General features: G+C 36.8%; 1 protein-coding gene across 1 annotated transcript in view; it reads right to left on the reverse strand.

The window, feature by feature from the left end:
- Nucleotides 1-249: 249 nt before the first annotated feature.
- Nucleotides 250-15724, reverse strand: part of LOC149926761 (acetylcholine receptor subunit alpha-like) — a 65229-nt gene continuing 49754 nt past the window's right edge. The window contains exons 3-8 of the mRNA XM_090159505.1: nt 11541-11680; nt 6316-6360; nt 3312-3421; nt 2926-3106; nt 1529-2437; nt 250-540 (exon numbers count right to left, since the gene is read on the reverse strand). Of these exons, the coding sequence (XP_090015631.1) occupies nt 352-540; nt 1529-2437; nt 2926-3106; nt 3312-3421; nt 6316-6360; nt 11541-11680 (1574 nt within the window). The 3' untranslated portion in view covers nt 250-351. The remainder of the gene's footprint in view (nt 541-1528; nt 2438-2925; nt 3107-3311; nt 3422-6315; nt 6361-11540; nt 11681-15724) is intronic.

Consider the following 15724-nt stretch of genomic DNA (forward strand, 5'->3'; position numbering starts at 1 on the left):
GTAACGGCCATAGCTTGTTTTTGCGCTTAATATATATTTTTACCTGGCTCTTGGCAATAGATTCAACGATTTCACGTTAAGGCTCTGAATAATTGGGATGGAATATTCAATCGTAAAGTGACGAGTACTTTTATGAATGTATTCCAAACAGACCTTAAACAATTATTTGGGTGCGCGTAAATGGTAAACTTAATATCACTTTTTCAAATATACGCCTAAAAAGTAACGTTAATAAATTTCCCGCACTCCGATTTATACAAGTATGTATGGTCGTTAATGGGTTTCCTACGATTAATGTCATTGGGTCGACATCAGCTTAGATTTTAAAAAGTCTACGAATGGTGACGTCCATCAAAATCTTCGATGACTGAGGGCCGCCATGGCCACTTCGGAGAGTTTAAAGTCAATGGGTTCGCGGGTGTCATACAGCGTGGGCGCGTGCAAGATGATCCCGCAGGTGCCGACTAACACGGCTACCGTGAAGATCCACAGGAAGAGGCGATCTAGCACCATGGCAACGTACTTCCAGTCTTCCTTTACCTAGAGCCAGAAATAAAGATTAAGTTACGCCTGAGGTTACGCTCATTATCCGGGGTGGAAACCAGAGAATGGCCCTAGTGGAACTCCTAAACATTTTGACCTAGTTAGCACCCTGGTGTCAGAGAGTTCTCTAGCGAAAAGGTATAAGAAAATAAATGCGAAAAATGGATGACAATATATTTCATAAATCCCAAAAGTCGTCCAACAAGAACTATTTTGAAACGTTCAATTCTCTTTCTGACAGCTTGGGCTACTCTTTTTATTTGTTGAGGGTTTATCATCACTTATCACCAACGAAGTCGTACAGTTCTATCGCGAATAATACCACATTCGTGACACATTTCATAACAGAGACACTCTCGGTCAAGGTCTCGACGGGTGGCGTCAATCGAGTCAAAGAAAGCTCTAATCTCGGATACTTTACTAGCTAGTTCAGCAGTGACCTATTCCCGTCTCGAAGGTACAATTTCTTTTGGCGCGTGTCCCCTCGCTACCGTACAACAAAGTGGTCCGACCCAAACGCCAAAGGAGAAGAGTGATTCGCATTCGCTCCACCCGTTAATCCTATGATAGCGAGAAGAACATCATTTCTCAATCGTCTCTTTCTCCTCTCGCGGCTATTCTTCCCCGAAAGGAGAGGAATCAGGTTGAAAAGATTAATGCGTTCTCTCGCTTCGGCCGATAAGCGAAGAAAATCGTTCGTCTCATCCGTAGAAGCGTTGGACTCAAAACGTTCCCCGATAACATTCAAACGAGAAAGAAGTACGTTAAAAAATAAACCGCTCCCGAAATATTACGGACGCGTTTTTCGGACCCCGAGGGTGGTTATTATATTTCATTTCAGCCTTCCAAACGCGCTTCGAAATTAATCGCGCCATACTTAAAAAATTAAAGGTTCTTATTTCTTTAGTTAAAGACTCGGCTGACGATATATTAACTTATTATGACGTCAATTTTTTGGTGGAAAGGTTTACGGGTATCGACTTACCGATATATGCTCCTCGTATCTGCGAGTGTGTTCGGCGATAAAATTAACAGAGTCCATAGCTCGTAAGAATTCGGGGCAGAAATGGAGTCTCCGAATGTGAATTGGGCTTCGTTCGACGTCGGAGGCCAGCAGGTATTCGTCTTGAAGAACCCCGGGATGGACCCGGTTCCCGGAACCGGCCCCGCTTCCGGCGGTGACGCCGCCGTTGCCGTGGATGCGACAACCACTGAAGTGTCCTTCGACGCTGACCTCGGTTTCGTAGCTCTGGCGGCGAGGACACGAGTCCGAGTGGACGTTGTAATCGCGAAGCTCGGTCCCGTTACAAGTTCGCACCATGACCTTTTTCTGGTCGTTGGGGTAGAGGGGCCGCCGCATCAGAAGCATGCGGGGCAACACGTGCAAGAAGACGCGTTTGACCCAAGGGGCCATCTTGTGGGTGGCCGAGGTCCTGAAGTGGACGTTGAGAACTACCACCGTCACGCAGATGGAAAGCGTCACCAGGATCATGGTGAAGAGGAGGTACTTCCCCAAGAGCGGCACGACCAACGAGGTCGGCGGGATGATCTCGGCCAGCAGCAGGAAGAACACGGTCAGCGAGAGCAAAATGGAAATGCTCAAGGTCACTTTTTCGCCGCTGTCCGAGGGCAGGTAGAACACGAGCACGGTCAAGAAGGAAATGCCCATGCAAGGAATGATCAGGTTGATGGTGTAGAAGAGGGTCTTGCGCCTCATGCTGATGTTGAAGGTGATGTCGATGTACGGTTCTTCGCAACAGGTGTAGTACTTCTCATTCCTGACGGATGGTACGTCGAGAACGTCCCATTCGACGCTTAGGTAGAATTCGCTTAAATCGATTCCTATCTCCACGATCGACGAGCCCTGAAGCTCGTCCTTATGACGCAGATCGACCTACACGGACAAACTTCGTTATTCGTAAAATTAATACGCGTTTTCTATCTAAATTTCCGTTCAGATTCGTCTAAGGGTCAGCGCGCGCTCAAAAAAATTCCAATTTCGTTTGTTAGTGGTCATTACGCTGAACAAATACGAAACGAAATATAAATCGTTGACCTCCCGTAGCTAGACGAGAATACTTATAATCTACACTTTAGTCATAGTCCCTCGGGGATGGAACATATATAAAATCGATAAGGTCAATATCGTAACCTTGGGTAAAAAGATCCCATTAAAGCCTCAACCCTTTGAGCAGCGAATTCCAATTTAAGAACTTTACGAACTGTCGTCTTCTCCCATCTCGTCTATACGATCTCTCTCAGCGAGTCCCAATGCGGGATAAACGGCTCCTTCTTTTAACAAGGGGAGGGGATGGCCCGCGAGGGATCATTACCCGGGGAGTAGAGAGAGAGAGAGAGAGAGAGATACCAATGGCTCTATACCTTAAAGCCGTCGTACGTCCAGGAGCCGAACTTCATGACGCAAGTTTGTTCATCGAATGGAAAATACTCGACGTCTATCTCACAGGAGCTTTTGTAAATGGCCGGAGGCTTCCACTGGATAAATCCGCTGTAGTCGAGCTGGGCCTTGGTCTCCAACGTCACTTCGAAATTGCCGTCGGCGCTACGAAAGGAGAACAATTCGGGGAAGGGTTGAGGTGAGAGAGAGAGAAATGGAGAAACGCTTTGTTTTCGTGAAATGCGAAAAACGAGGCTTTCGCGTTTTAAAAACGAACGGTTCTTCCGTTCCTTTCGTCTCGCGGTACTTAACGGAGAAACTTTCCAGAAATAGGGAGGAGTTTGGGAACGGAGGGTTTGCGAACGCTTACTTGTTGTACAGAACGATGTCTGGCCTCCAAATATGGTCCGATGGTACGTGCAGCATTTTGACTCCTCCGTACTCCCTCGGCTCCCAAGTCAGTTTGTAGTCGTTCCAATACTGGGAATACGTGAAATCGAACGAGTTAAAACTACACGAAAGGGTACGCGCTAAGGAACTCATTAAAGAACCGGTCCTTTACTGCAATCAAGAATAGGCCATGATGTAAATTATTATAGGGAATCGGAAATTAGTATCATGTATGAATATACAGCTGGTGTTTCAAAAGGTTATGCAAAAGGTTGAAGGAGTTGTAGGGGGTGAGTTGAGAAGTATGCCTGTTTTTTTCCATTTTCCTCTGATGAGTTAAAAGAGCGCCAGAGAGCGTCAAATTTCGGCCTACTAGCCCCTGGAAGTAGGCTGCAACAAGCGCAAAACCAAGCAGCAGGGATTTTAAATACGGTTGAAGTTTACTTTTTTCCGCTGGTTACCTCGATTTGTTTATAAAGTCTTTTTTTTCGCATTTCCCTGCTGCTTGGTTTTGCGCTTGTTGCTGTCTACTTCCAGGGGCTAGTAGGCCAGACTTTGAAGCTCTCTGGCAGTCTTTTAACTCATCGTAGGAAAATTGAAAAAAAAAAACAGGCATACTTCTCAACTCAACCCCTACAACTCCTTAAAATTTTTGTACAGCCTTTTGAAACACCCTGTATAATTTCCTTTCTTCAATAGGCACTCTATTCGTTCTTAATACATTATCTGAGAGGATAGTAACAGCTTCGTCTAATCATTCGGAATTTGGGGTTGCGGAGTGGTTAGCACTTTCGCCTCGCAGCAAGAGGAGCCGGGTTCGATCCCAGCTTGTGGCACTGGGTGAAAACTCGGAACAACTCCTTCTGCGTTGAGTTTGCAAGTTCTCTCCTCACTGGTTTAAGGGGTTTTCCCCCGAGTTCTTCGGTTTCCCCTTCCATAAAAACTTGTTGCAAGGTTAACGGTAATAGTTAGTGTAGGGAGCTGTTGGCTCGTTCGTGTGGCATGTAGGGCTTGCCGCCACCCTCCTACGCATTGTAACCCGGCCACCTGAGTTAAAAGGCTTTAAAAGTCGCTCGATGACTTAGGCCTAGGGTGGTGCCTTGGGTATTAGCCTAGCTGATTATTATTGAATTAGGAAAATGGTAGATGAAATCTGATTCTAAAATTATACCAAAAATTGGTCAGATCCAAATTCAACATTGATCGAAAATTAAAATCCAATGTTATATTTGATTCAATTACAATAAGTTAACTTCATTCCGATTTGACCCAAACAAAATTGCACATTGGATCAAGTCATTTTCGTGAGGGAAATTTGCGTTTTACATTTAATCAATTTAAAGTTGAAATTAAAACCATACGTAACATAATGACTCATAATTGAACTATAAAGGTATGAAATAGAATGCAACCAGTAAAATAACGCTCATAGGATAGAAACCAATTTTAAAGAAACATTTTTACGTGGCAGTTATTTTACTATTTGGTTTTTAGACAGGTTTCTTAGCGCTGTGTATAATTTAAATGGTATTAATGTGAACGCATTCAAAATTGTATTACATAAATAATTCTGGGTATTGAATTATAAAATTATTTTAAGCCTACGTCACACCATCGACTCATTTAGCCGGTGACTTTGTTGAGCAGCCTAACTTCTAAAGAGTGACGACATACTTGTTAACAACGGAAGTTAAGAATTTGCATTAATCATGACCATAGATTTAATCATAAGTAACATAATAAAAATAAGTATGCCAATTCGCCATAATGATCACCGAACTGTTTTTCAAAGTTATTGCCCAAACTAGGTTTAGTTCCGCACATAGACCCCTAGTGTCTAAAATATTCCCATACAAAAAAAGTTCGGTTGCATGTCCAGGTGGGAGCTAGCTTGTAAAATCAGTATTGAAAATAAGTTCGGTTAGAAAATTAACAATGAAACAATATGAAGTGTCATACCTATGGTTATTACAATACTTATGGTGAAATAAATATATAATTTTTCGACGAAAAAAACAGAGAACGATACGAAACGAGAAGCATTTCAGTTTTCGAATAAAGTTTACAAAAGTACAAGAAACATAATTGATTTAACTTTCCAGTTCAGTGTGGAACAGGGTCGCAAAGTCTCATTGTAATTGTTTCTATGGAAATGTTAAACATTTATGAGCGATTACTTTACATACGTTCACAGTTGTTTAAACAACGCTGATGTTGAAAAGAAAGTTTAAACAAGACTTTTGTCAAAACAAACCTTTCCTAGTGAAGGAACTACATTTAAAACCCTGGATTTTGAAGTACACAGAGCCCGCCAGAGCTAATCAACATACAAATCATTTCCGCAAAAGAGGAAGTGGAAAAACCCTATTCAAAGAAGTTCGCCTTGCAATCCAGTACTAAGCAAGCCAAACTAGAACACATCGCTTGTCGCGGGATTTCGTATGTAAATGAAGTTTATTATTATCGGAGAAAGGACTTTGCTATATCGGTTGCGAGCGACTTGTTTCCGGGTTTCCCTTCTCACTAAAAAGTCCAATCTCAGTTCCCTTCTGGAGAGAGTCAAACTTTGCAAGGATTTCAATTATTCGTTTTTTACTCCAATTCCCAAACGGATGGTCTTCTTGGTTAGAGAATAGAACACAAATTCAACCAAAGAAACCATTTGGATTGAGGCTTAGATATATAAAAATAGAGATTCGAGTTCTGTTTGCATTTTATATTTGGCTTTCCTCGCGAGATTGCAATTAGAAACGTTAAGAAAATTAAGAATTTAAAAGCTAGAAGTTCGTTTTTGCGTCCAATCAAGACCAAAGGGCAAATACATATTTCTTTGAGAGTTAAATATTAAATTATTTATTTCAATTTCCTTTTTGAGAATAAATTATTAACGCGCTTTAAACCACAAAAAGAATTGGCCGTTTGGGAAAATAACGGAACTAATGGGATTTTCTAACGAAAATAGAGAAGATAAAAATCATTCGTACCTGTTCTACCCACAAATTCGTCGTCATTATTTGGTTCTTCAGATTCTGTAATTGAAATGAATTTGAGTCATTCCAAGGGAATTCTACTCGCGAAAGTCTGCTTAATGTTTAATTTTAATGATACTATTTCTAAAAATATATAGTAGCCTAAGAGACTGAGTTTCCCAAAGTATAGGACTCATAATTAAACCATGTTGAAAAGTTATATTTTCCCAAATATTTCCGGGTTTAAACCTATGAAAATTAAAACCTTAGGCATAGTTTCAATTGCCAAAAATTGGGTTGTCACAGATAACTAAACTGATAGGACAGTTCTTGTACATAATTAGGAGATTAAAATAATTAAAAACCACAGTTGTACAATTAAAAGGTTTTATTACCAAAAAACACGGCTACGGCCGTTTCGACGCCAACACCAGCGTTAGAGACAATAGACAGAGTAAATGTGAATCGAACCTGACGACCTAATAAAACCTTTTAATTGTACAACTGTGGTTTTTAATTATTTTAATCTCTTGTCACAGATATAAAATGATATTTGAATGTGGTGTTCAATCACCTTTAAAAATTCACAGTTATAATATTTTTGGCATAAGAGACTATTTTCTTTAAATAATACATTTTACCAATGAAAATCAAATTGTTGAGTTAAATGAAATATAATAGTTATCAATTTTTACACCTAATTTATTATAACTGAATGTTTAAATAAATGAAAATAATTTTTAAATTATTTAAAAATATCATTAAAATTTAAAATTTTCATCGAGTTGTTCGTATAGAATGACCCTTGTGATTAAGTTATAAGCGTGCCATTTTCAGTTATTTTATAGTGACATTTCTGGGTAATCAATGCTTTAAATTAATTGAAAAGGAATTAAATTAAAGCAATCGAGCCATACAGGCGTTCTCCAATATCGCAATGGACCTAAAAACGACCTCCTAACGCAGTTTTAATCGTATTCTACGCTCAAGGTCTCCGGTCCAGTAGTTCGATTGGAAATTAAATACTAAGGAAAGGTCTTTCCTTAAAATTTTACAAAGCTGTTGGAAATGAAATGAGCCATTCCCTCGTTTCTCGTACTTCGGGATTAAAACTCCGGTTCGCGGTTCTTGTCTCTCGCGGCTCCTCCGACCCAAAAATTGCCATCTTAACTTTACAATGAGGCTGACTTGGATAGCTCGAGGCTGAATTAAGGCTTCTCTTCTAATCAATTCCAGAACCACGCTGTTTGTCGGCGTAGAGGAACTCTTCCAGCGAATCTGAACGCTCCAACGAATCGAGCGTATTACCGGGGCCCATCCTGCTCCAATGGAGAAAGACAATTCGATTTGAGGCCTGTATTGGACCACCTACCGAAAAATGGGGCCTTTTTACGCGGAGGTATTTCCCTAGAAAGGGCGAATCAGAGGGAGGTGGGACCTAGAGTTAAAGATATAATCACTACAAAACTAATTATCTGGATACAACCTCGTAAAATCTTTATTTCGCTTCTGGGACCGTGAAAATAATTTGCTCAAATACACACGGTAACCGTTAAGGCCATCTCCTCCAAAGATTCTTCCACATTCCAAGAGTAAGACCAATGGCCAAGAGTGGGTCGATTTTAGAAGGTAGATCGTATCACACGCTTCGATTATAAACACCATAGGTACCTAGGTATATACTTCCTTTATTTCATAATTTTTCCTATATTTCAATGCTTTCCTTTATTTTACTATAATTTAACCCTTTTTTCCAATATTTAGATATTATTTTGTATTTCGCGCGGTTTTTTTTCGAATTTCCCGCGTACCTAATACAGATGGCGCTCAATGTACTAAATCTCTTTGATGAAATGTAAACTGCTACTACAAAGAACTGCACTGAACTGAATTAAGAATATCATCGTCTGCTTATTTATCTGATTTCACTATACTAAAACAAATTTAAATTTTATTTATGTAAATTTTCCTATATGTTACTATATTATCAAAGATAATACTCCTATATTTTCCTATAAATCAACTGTTGAATTTCCTATATTCCTATAAATATTTTGGGGTTTTCGGTGGTCACCCTGTATCTCGTATTGATTATATTTATTGGAAATGATGGGCTCCAGTAGTGTTGCACTGGGAACTATTCTTCGGTGTTTTTTGAAAGGTGTAAAACTGGTGCTTCACATTTTGGGCAGTATCTCGATAGAAAGGAGGATTCAAAATGACCATTTTAAAACGATCATTCACAGGGTTGCCACATTTTTTCCAGGGGTGGAAAAAACCGCGGTTTTTGCCTGGAAAAAACCGGGTGGCAAAAATAATTTTTGCCGTGGTTTTTTCCACTTAGTTTTGCCGATAAAAAGTGGGTGGCAAAATCTAAATTTTTCCGCGGTTTTTTCCACTTTCAATGGCAAAATTAAAAAAAACGGGGACCTTATTTCTATAGATAAGAATTTAAGTATATGGAATATTATAGTTGTTTAAAACTTTAAATAGATACCTAAGCCTAAACTTAAACGTAAATACTTCAGTAACAATTTATTAATTTTAAGTCATATATCAATTATTAATTTCCCTTTAAAATATTTTTTCCATTTTTTCCGGTTTTTTCCATTTTTTGCCACGTGTCCCGGAAAAAATTAAATTTTGCCGGCTTTTTTCCAACCCTGTCATTCAACCTATTAAATTAATAAATCTTGTGCGTTAATGAATCGCAAAAGCTAAACAAAGTAGTTAATTTTAATTTAAGACTAATTTTTTATTTTTAATAGACGTTTGACCAAATCAAACGTTAAGCCTTGGCGAATGCTTCCCATTACCATTAAGGAATATCAGTATCTGTTTCTCATACACTTTTGATCTACAGATAACATATCAGAGAAAACACTTTCATTTATGTTATCTGATGACATAAAATCTGATCGCCTTATCTGAATTTCTTAACTTATCTGCTTTTTAAATTAAGTTGAAAAAACCATGAATCCGCTACTGATTTTAAAATAATTTAAAACAAGTTCTTTTTCATTTTAGACTAAATCGATTTTTTCAAGAAATTATCTAATTTGATATCTGCAGATGGTTAAAAAAATGGGTTTATCTGATTGTGATACAGTTGAAAAATTCTTGGTGGTTTCGGACAAAGTAACAGATAACCTACTCGTTAGTGGTGTAAACTACACCAGAAAAACACTAAGAAAGGAGTTGGACTACACTATCCTATGCACAGAATAGATCGAGCGTAACCAATATTTTTTACTAATAGTATCGGAGATCTGCGAGGGATAGGGAGTTTCGATTCGATAAAACTATTTTAAATGATTGATGGAGGAAATTCGTTCAGAGGGTTGGAAGGAGAGGAGGAAAATTTCAATGTTTATAAAACAAAGGAAATAAATGGTGAAATATCGGAGCCGGGCAGAGGGGTAGGGGTTCCATTTCGTTTCGCGAAACTTCAAACGATCGAGCCAATGTTTCTAAATCCTATTTGTTCTATCGAATTTTGGCTAAAACTTTATCCTGCAGAAAGATTTCCGGCGGGGAAAGCGAAGGATCCCAGTTCGACGCGTTCTTCGATACATCACCAACGGAAGATCCATAAATCCGAAAAAGATTGAAAAGGAACAATCTAGAACTATCACGGCAATTTTTTTCTCTCTCTCCGATGTAGAATAATAAAGAATGACCTCCGGGATTCATCCAGATAATCCAGCAATTTTTCAGATACCAAAACTTCCGGGTAATGGCTCTATTTTGATAACTGATGTATCTTATTTATTCCAGTAAATTTTACGTAATTGTTGAAATGTTGCCCTGGAATAGTTCAGCCAATGCCTAAGAATGAGTTCATAAACTCTTTAGTGGGAGAGAAAACGGATCCACAGCTGAAGCGGGGAGGCAACATTTCAACAAAATGGTCAAGGTTATTTATAAAAAGAACTATTGTGGTTGTAGAGTGCGTTTTCAATAGAATTCTTACGGTTCTTGCCACGGATTCTAAGATAACAGATGTGTCCCTCTGACCTGAGCAAAAAATTGTTACATCTTATATGAGGGTATCTGTATTTACGTTCAGATAGTATATCACCAGTTGATACGGGTCAAAATGCAAACCATATAGTTTAACCCCGAAACTAATCGAAATTCATTGCAAACCGACGGATAGAAGGTGACAAGATTTCAGATGCCCCACAGTTATCCATTTTATCAAAAGCGACATAAGACCCAAAAGTCTGTCAGTAGCTTATAATGTTTAATGGGAGCTTGTCGCGAAGTAAAAAGAGAGAGGGAGTTGAAAATACATCATCAAAATTTCAAATTTTCTCCACTCCAGCGCCGCCGAGTGAGGCGTTTTAGAACTTATGTCTACAGGCGAGTAAATCGAAGAGAGAAAATCGCGCCAGACCATAGACTAAATATAAAGTTGATAGTACTATTCTAAATAGTAGATTATGTAGTCTATTGTGAGACTAGCACTCAGTAAATATTTTAAAGGATGCAAATGTAGAGTTGACACACATTTGGGTCTTATATCACTTTTGATTTTATCCTTTCGAAATTTTAATTAGTGTTTATTTTAATTTACTTTAAACAAGGTTATATATACACTAAACGTTTAAGTCAGATAACTATTCAGAAAACGTTTTAGCATACTGTTCAGAAACTTGTTCAGATAACCTTTTAGATATATATTCCTATATCTGTTCAAATAACTGTTCAGATTTTTGTGTAGATAACTGTTCAGATTTTTGTTTAGATAACTGTTCAGATTTATGTTCCTAAAACTGTTCAGATAACTGAACGTTTAAGTCAGATAACTGTTCAGACATCTATTCAGATAACTGAACGTTTCTGTCAGATAACTGTTCGGACATCTGTTCATATAACTGTTCGGACATCTGTTCGGATAACTGAACGTTTCTGTCAGTTAACTGTTCAGATAACTGAACGTTTCTGTCAGTTAACTGTTCAGATAACTGAACGTTTCTGTCAGTTAACTGTTCAGATATAGTTAACTTTTTAGATTACTCTTCAAATAACTGAGCAGATAACTGTATCTGATCAGAAGAACTATAACAGGTCATTTCAGATCGGATACTTGGAAAAATGAATCAGATACAATTTGAGATATAATTGCTTGGTGTGGGTAATAACATTTTGCTGTTGGAAGCACAAATTATCGAGTATATATATGCGTTAAGATCTGGAAATGCGGGGTGGTGAGGATGTGGCCAAAACGTACCTACCACTTCAATCAGTTGCGAGAGTTTAAGTTTGATGTGGACGGTGAGGGGCTCGCTGACGTTCATGACTGGCCGAACCAACTTGTTATAGCGAGAGATCAGGTCATCGTACAGGCGTTTGGCGTCTGGGTTGCATCTTCCGCCTGCAAATTAAACCAAATCACCATTTCAATCAATAAAAATCTTCTATACCCAGAATGCATTCATGTGAACTAAGAAAAAGATGCTTCGTGAGTTCGTGGGATTTCGTATTTCATTTTACTACGCAAGAATAACAATCAGGATATTTTTATCGAAAGGTCCACGCACTTTCGCTTTTTTCTGCCACCCATTCGTCAGATTAAAGCCGTTAAAAATAATATCACTGTGCGGATTTACCCAAAGCAACATAAGAAATTAAATAAAACAAATTATTCTATGGTACCAATAGTCGCATTGTATTTTTAAATATTTATAATAATATCCTAATATTTGAGCAAAAGATATACAATACAATAAAAACATTTAAAATTAGGGAAATGTTTCATTTCGTTTAAACTCGGGAGTTAAGCAGACTTTTTTGTAACTTAAAAAACCCTTAAGGGTAAAGTTGCTACAGGCTTTAGTTTTGCCATGGCAACCGAAAACGTTTCTATATGTAAATTAACATGGGAAAATCGATGATTTTAAATATTTAAAATTTTCAAAGATTATTGTTTTTATAAAAAAAAGGCAAAGGTGGTTAAATTTGGATATATATAATTAAATTGGAGGGATAGTTTATATAAAATGGGTAAAAAGTGAATTTGGAAAAATTCGCGAAATTTTAAGAAATTAACCAAATGTATGTGAATTGCCTACATTCCGGATAAAATGGCGCAAATTTACTTGAAATATCTAAAATGTCTAAATTTGGGTAGAATTAAAGAAAATATAGGATAAATAATGTAAATTTGGGAAATGTTTGGGAAATTTATTGAAATTCATAAAATTTTGGGAAAATTCATAGTTTTGTGAAAAATTTATAATTTTACATGAATTTGGTTAAAATTGGATAAATTTTGTAAGATTCTAAAAATTCGTGTAATTTTTGGTAAACTTTAGTCAATGTATAGGTAAATAGTAAAATGGGTAAACTAATTTAAATTGTATAAAATCGTATAACTTGCATAAAATAGGATCAAGCACTCTAAATTGGATTAATTTTGGATGAAATCGTGAAAATTAGTAAAAATTGAAAAAAAAAATCGTTTAAGTCTTGTAAATTTGCGAAAATTCGTTTAAATTCGTGCAAATTTTAGTAAAATTGTTTAAATTCGTGTAAAGTTGGTCAAATTGGATAAACAAAAATAATTTTAAGAAATAGAGTAAATTTGGTAAATATATATGAAATATCTAATTTTGGGATATATGGTTTGATGTTTGATAAAAATAGAATTGGCGATATATTACGTTTAATATAATTAGTGCTATCGTCAGTTCCGCGTCAGTGGCGTCACATTCTTTTGGGCAACAGTTATATCTCAATCAGAGCAGTCTTTCTGCTGATTCAGGATGGATGTTAATCCAATTAACGTGACTCAATGTTTGAAAGAAAAAGTAGTTCTTTAGATATTTTATTCGCGAGATCTATTTCAACGCATAATGTTTTATACAGTCTTTTTGGCACGATAATTGTTTTTCAGGAGTTCTACTTCATCCCTCTAACATACTAAGTCCGAGAAAGGCATTAGCTTCTGTTCCCTACCTATAAAATTGGATTTCCGTTAGAATATTATAGAATATAAATCGGGTGTCTACTATACTTGCTTTTATTGATGAATTACAACAAGTTATTCTTACGAAATAGTATTTCTTCCTCTTGCAAAACATATTCTGTTAATATTATACACATGTTCCTAAACATCTCCTTTGCTAATAAGTTTTTCATTGTCATTATAGAAACCGGAACTTCCAATAAACGAGGGAAATTATAATTAAACTGTTTCTTTTAAACCTAGATCCACGTTAACTGAATTAACATCCATGTTATTCTTGAATTTCTGAAATTAGCAGAAACAGTGCTCTGATTGAAATATAATTGTTGGCCAAAATAATGCGACGCTGAACTCACGATAGCGCTAATTATAACAAACGTCATTCGTCGGCAACACTATTATTATCAAACACCAAACCGAATATCTCAAAATTAGATATTTCATATATATTTATCCAATTTACTTCATCCAAATTTTATAAAATTTTACCAACTTTACACGAATTTCACTCAAAATTTGCCCGAATCTAAAAGGACATCGCACTTCTTCTGTGGTAAATGGCTTTCTAAGGATTAATTTCAAATTTAAATATGTTGTTAGGCCTGGTCAAAGGACCAAAATGGTCTATAGTCAACTTTGCCTAGCTCCTATCAGTGGTCATATTTAAAATCCAAATAACTGAACATATTTTTCATTCATTTTAACTTATTATTCGATGAATTTTCTTACGTGGAATTATTTGTAAATATTTCCCATAAGAAATGGTTTAATAAAGAAAATACAATAAGTAAGAAATAATAAATCGGAATATGTGAGACAAATGCACACACTGATAAGAATGAAACAAACGGCACGGTGACATAAATAAAACTCAATAACTAAGTAGTGTACCTGAGCCCACGACGCACGAGACTACAACTAGAACCAATATACCGTTAATTGTTTTTAACAAAGACTATTCTAACAACAAAATTGTAAGTTTTGTCCAACTTTGACCACTGATACTGGACAAACTATTGGAGCTAGGGTAAATTGGCTATGGACAATTTTGGTCCTTTAATCAGGCTTCACAACATATTTAAATTTGAAATAAATTCGTAGAAACCAGTTTGCCACAGAAGAAGTACGATGTCCTGTACCATAATTTAAGCGCCAAAATTTTAATGTGTTCCACTATGATATTTTATTTCTATTAACTGTCTTTTCCTCCACCAGGGGCAGACTACGCTTGTGGTTATACGGTCAACCAATCAATAAAAGGACCCAAATTGAAATCAGTGTGGTTAACCAGCCACTAAATTATCAAATACGTAAGTCAATTTTTACTATACAGAGCGAGATACAGAGTGTTATAATTTGATCGCCCCAGGAATTTGCCCCAAAACCTATATTACCTAGAAATTGTACATTTTCAGGATGCACACTATCGGGGAAGTTCGTTATAACTTGTAAATTTTTATTTTTTTAACGCTAGATGTTAGACGAAAACCTTTAATGAAATTGGTTTGGTCGGAATAGATCAATTTGTCACTGAGATATTGGGTCATGAAAAATAACAAGTTGGTAGTAGGTGACGAAAGCCTTTTTTACAACTAATTTAAAAAGAAACCTATCTAAATTGTAATGTTTGTATGACTGCTAAAAATGAACGTTTTTTTTATTGGTTATTAATTTTGAGGGAGAAAAAACATTTCAGAAAGTGTTACTAAATGTTTAAAAAAAGGAGGTTTTATTAAAAGAAATACTCGACTTTTACACAATTAAAAATACTTTATTATAATAAAGCACTACATGTTTCGACGTGTTCTCACGTCGTCGTCAGTTATGCACAAGGAAAAACGCCAATTTCAATTTATTTAAGGAGGTTTTAGGCAATATAGTTTTTGAGCAAAATGCCTGAGGCAATCAAATTGAAACACCTTGTATAGTTAACCTCCTAATTAAGAACTAATTATAGTACGTGCGTAACAAGAGCTTCATTTGGAAACAATAGACCAGAAATAGGTCAAATGTAACAATATCCTTTTCCAACAATGGTGCTTTTAGAAACCAACCGACTTAAGTCCCCGTAAATCGGAGGCAAGGAAAAGAACGGCGAAAGTAAAAATAGAGAGGAAGCGACATGTCCATCTTCATTAATTTCTTTCAACGGACTAGTTCCCATTTGACAGGCGGCCCCGCCTCATTTTCTATCTTCATTTTGGAGTTTGTCCTCACCGAACCACCCTCAAAAACACGTGCCAATCTAAAGCTACAGCTTGGACGTTTTCTTTAAAAGCTCGCTTCTTTTATTACACGGCCAACACCAGTTTTTTTATGAGAAAACAAAACTTCGCGAAGGTTAAACGCGACACCGGCCATACATTTTCCAAGACGTCAGTGATTTTCGAAGGTTATACTGTGTTTATAAGATAGGAAAATATTGCTCCGTTATCGGGCTTAATTTAATAA

This window comes from Leiobunum rupestre, chromosome 9 (genome assembly GCF_980474605.1).
Source record: "Leiobunum rupestre chromosome 9, qqLeiRupe1.1.hap1, whole genome shotgun sequence".
Classification (NCBI taxonomy): Eukaryota; Metazoa; Arthropoda; class Arachnida; order Opiliones; family Sclerosomatidae; genus Leiobunum; species Leiobunum rupestre.